This window comes from Papaver somniferum, chromosome 4 (genome assembly GCF_003573695.1).
Source record: "Papaver somniferum cultivar HN1 chromosome 4, ASM357369v1, whole genome shotgun sequence".
Taxonomy (NCBI): Eukaryota; Viridiplantae; Streptophyta; class Magnoliopsida; order Ranunculales; family Papaveraceae; genus Papaver; species Papaver somniferum.
Genome location: NC_039361.1, coordinates 8,244,139 through 8,247,098, shown reverse-complemented (window position 1 = coordinate 8,247,098; position 2,960 = coordinate 8,244,139). Strand labels below are relative to the sequence as shown.

Below are 2,960 nucleotides of genomic sequence, written 5' to 3'. Positions count from 1 at the left end.
CATACATTTCCCGCAATTGCACACTTGCACTTCTTTGCGAGCATTTCAATTTCTTGCTCATCTCAATTTTTTAGATCTTTTATTTCTCAAGTAGAACATGAAACACTTAGCTTTGCGCTCTAAATTTGATACAAAGTTATTGACTAATTTTTACAGAAGGGACATGCATATAGACATAAATTAACTTGTGTACTAATCTAAAAGCACCACTTGCATGTTAATTTAGCCATGTAACTGTCACGTTTGTTGCATGAAGAAGCAAAAATAGAGGGGCACGAAGTTTTAAGGTCATTTAGACACTCAATTATATTAGTTAACATCAACATGTATAACCATGGGAGAAACTCAAGTGCTGGTTCCCATGCATCCAACTTAAACCCAATAGTATTCCATCCAACTTGAAACCAAATGGACTCCTCTCTGCTATACACTAGATATGTTAGGCTCTCAGCATCTACGTGCAACCCATATCAAGTGAGACACAACCAGTCGAGGAAAATTGCATCTTAACAGACAAGAGACATTCAAAGTCGGGACTACCCAGCATTATCTGTTAGAATATGACATCCAAGGTGGTGCGGTCAAATGACTCGACACAAATAGCCTGCTCTGATGCCATGTTAGAAAGCATACAACTCAAAATCCATGTTAGAATACGAGCATTCAACTCAAAACCAATTGGCAATGAGTGGAAAGGCCTTAAAAAATTATAAACCGCAGGATCATAGATAACCCAACAATGTGGGACTAATAATCTCAACATTATCATGCCATAAAGTTTTAGTAAAGAAAAAATTAAACCCCAAAAGGACATCTTAAAATAGAATGGAAGACTAGGTTACAGCAACCATAAAACTCCAGCTCGGAAGTATAATTTTGAGCTCTGAGGTACGCCTGAACAGTTTAATGTTGGCATTGATATAAAACTATTAATAAACCGATCAAAAAAAAGATATAAACTATTAACAAAGAAGGATTCCAGAACAAATGCTTTAGCAAACCTATTTTTCCGATTCTGTTTTATTAGGAAATTTTAACAGCTAGGATGTCTAATATGGTTTGTTTTTAATTTTTGAATAATAAGCCTGAGGAGTAGTACTGCAATGATAAAAGATCCCTAATATTGTTAAAGAACTTCAAAAGAATGAATGTTCACAACAAACAAACACAACAAAAAAAAGGACAACAAAATTCGAATTTCGAAATTGTATTAGCTCTAGATTGGATATGAAACACAATATCCCTTGTCCCACTATTATGCCACATACCAAAGAGTTTGCAAGATCGATCAAAATATAGAAATCACCAAATGCACCATAATTATTCTTTACCTCTTAAGGCGTTATCTTCATGTTTCTATCTGACGCCTCTAGAGTTCTATCTTCCCACATAAGTACCAGAGTTGAGCGAAACTAGGCTTTCGACATAATTCTCCACTCCGGGCACCAGCCTTCGACAACAAATATATGTTTCGCTTGGACTTGCATTCGTCGGGTCATACAGTACTAAATCACCGCTAGTCTTAAGTAGAATCTTACCATTCTTGAAAGACCACATCAGCCTCAAAAAGGAGTCCTTTGCAACCGATCTCAGGGTAACAGAAATATGTTTAGACCAAGAATCCTGAACTCTGTACTCCTGCATCACCCATACATCAAATTGAATATTGTTATCAACATTAACAAGTAGACAGAGAGACTCATCCCACTTTCCCAGAGTGAAAGTCTGCTTCTTTATCAGAGGTTCTTCTGGTAGTTGCAATTCTTCTAATCTCTGTTCGCTGATATCGAAGGACACTATAGCCTTGGAGTTGGTCGGGGTTTCGACTAACCAATGAGCAGCTCCACCAATAATATCCCCAGCAGACCCTGTATTAATAGTACACTTATAAGGGATGGTTTGAATGGATTCCCAGGAATTTGATCCCAACGTATAAATGTAGATTAAACTGTCCCTTCCTCCCATCAAGACTTTTACCAACTTGTAATCATCTATCTTGTAATCATAACCTAAAGCATAAATGGAAAATAAGTCTAACAAATACGAGTGCTCACACTCGTTTGCATCTTCACGGGGTGGTTCAGGAAGTTCAAGATACTCATTGGTGGCTGGGTTCCAAAGACACAAGAAGAAATCGCTACCATCATGAAAACCTAAGCAAACTAAACCATCACATGAACTTTTCAATGCAACATCATGATCCTCGGATATAAATGGGTAATTCATATTAACAACACCATCTTGGAATTCATTCACGGACGCTACCGATAATGAATTATAACTTATGGAGTGCAATTCGTAATCCTGGCTAAACTCACTAAACTCATTAAGCATGAGATTATAGTTATTCTTTTGGATATTAAAATCAAGATGCATTTTGATAAACTTAGGACTAGAAATTAGATCTAACCAATTCTTGCACACACACTTGCATACAAACGTAAATTTCACTGGTACCCTTATAAGGATTTGAAGGTAGAGGTCTTCTGAAATGCTGGACATTTTTGCTTCTCTTATATTCTAGTTTCTTGCAGTGTGGGAAAGAAAGAGAAATTAGGGTTTTTTCTTAGGTTAGAGAACTCAGTGCGGTGGTCTTTATAGAAGAAGTCTAAGCCAAACATCTGACTGAATTAACGTGGGAAGACGAAGAGGATAGAGAACTCATTGCCTTATGTTTTTCGAAAAGGTATCTTTTACTCTTATTGCCTTGAGAATTGAGATGGTGTTGGAAGCTGAAGACTGAAGACTGTTCAAATTTGACTAAATGAAACGCCTTATTAATTGTTTTCTTCGGATTGACCTGAAATCATTTAATAAAAAACATCGTGAACTAGCGACAATATGTAGTGTGCAAGGGAGTACCCAAAAGTCTTTTGTTTTGGTCGGAGATAGGAAGTACCCTGAAGTAATGTCTAAACCACAGGTAACCGATCTACTCAGTTCTGTTCGACATGTATAGT

At 36.9% G+C, this 2,960-nt stretch overlaps 1 protein-coding gene across 1 annotated transcript; it reads right to left on the bottom strand.

The window, feature by feature from the left end:
• Positions 1–1,377: 1,377 nt before the first annotated feature.
• LOC113271946 (F-box/kelch-repeat protein At3g06240-like) lies at positions 1,378–2,502 on the bottom strand. Its single transcript, XM_026521869.1, has one exon. The coding sequence runs from the start codon at positions 2,500–2,502 to the stop codon at positions 1,378–1,380; it is 1,125 nt and encodes a 374-aa protein (XP_026377654.1).
• Between the last annotated feature and the right edge of the window lie 458 nt (positions 2,503–2,960).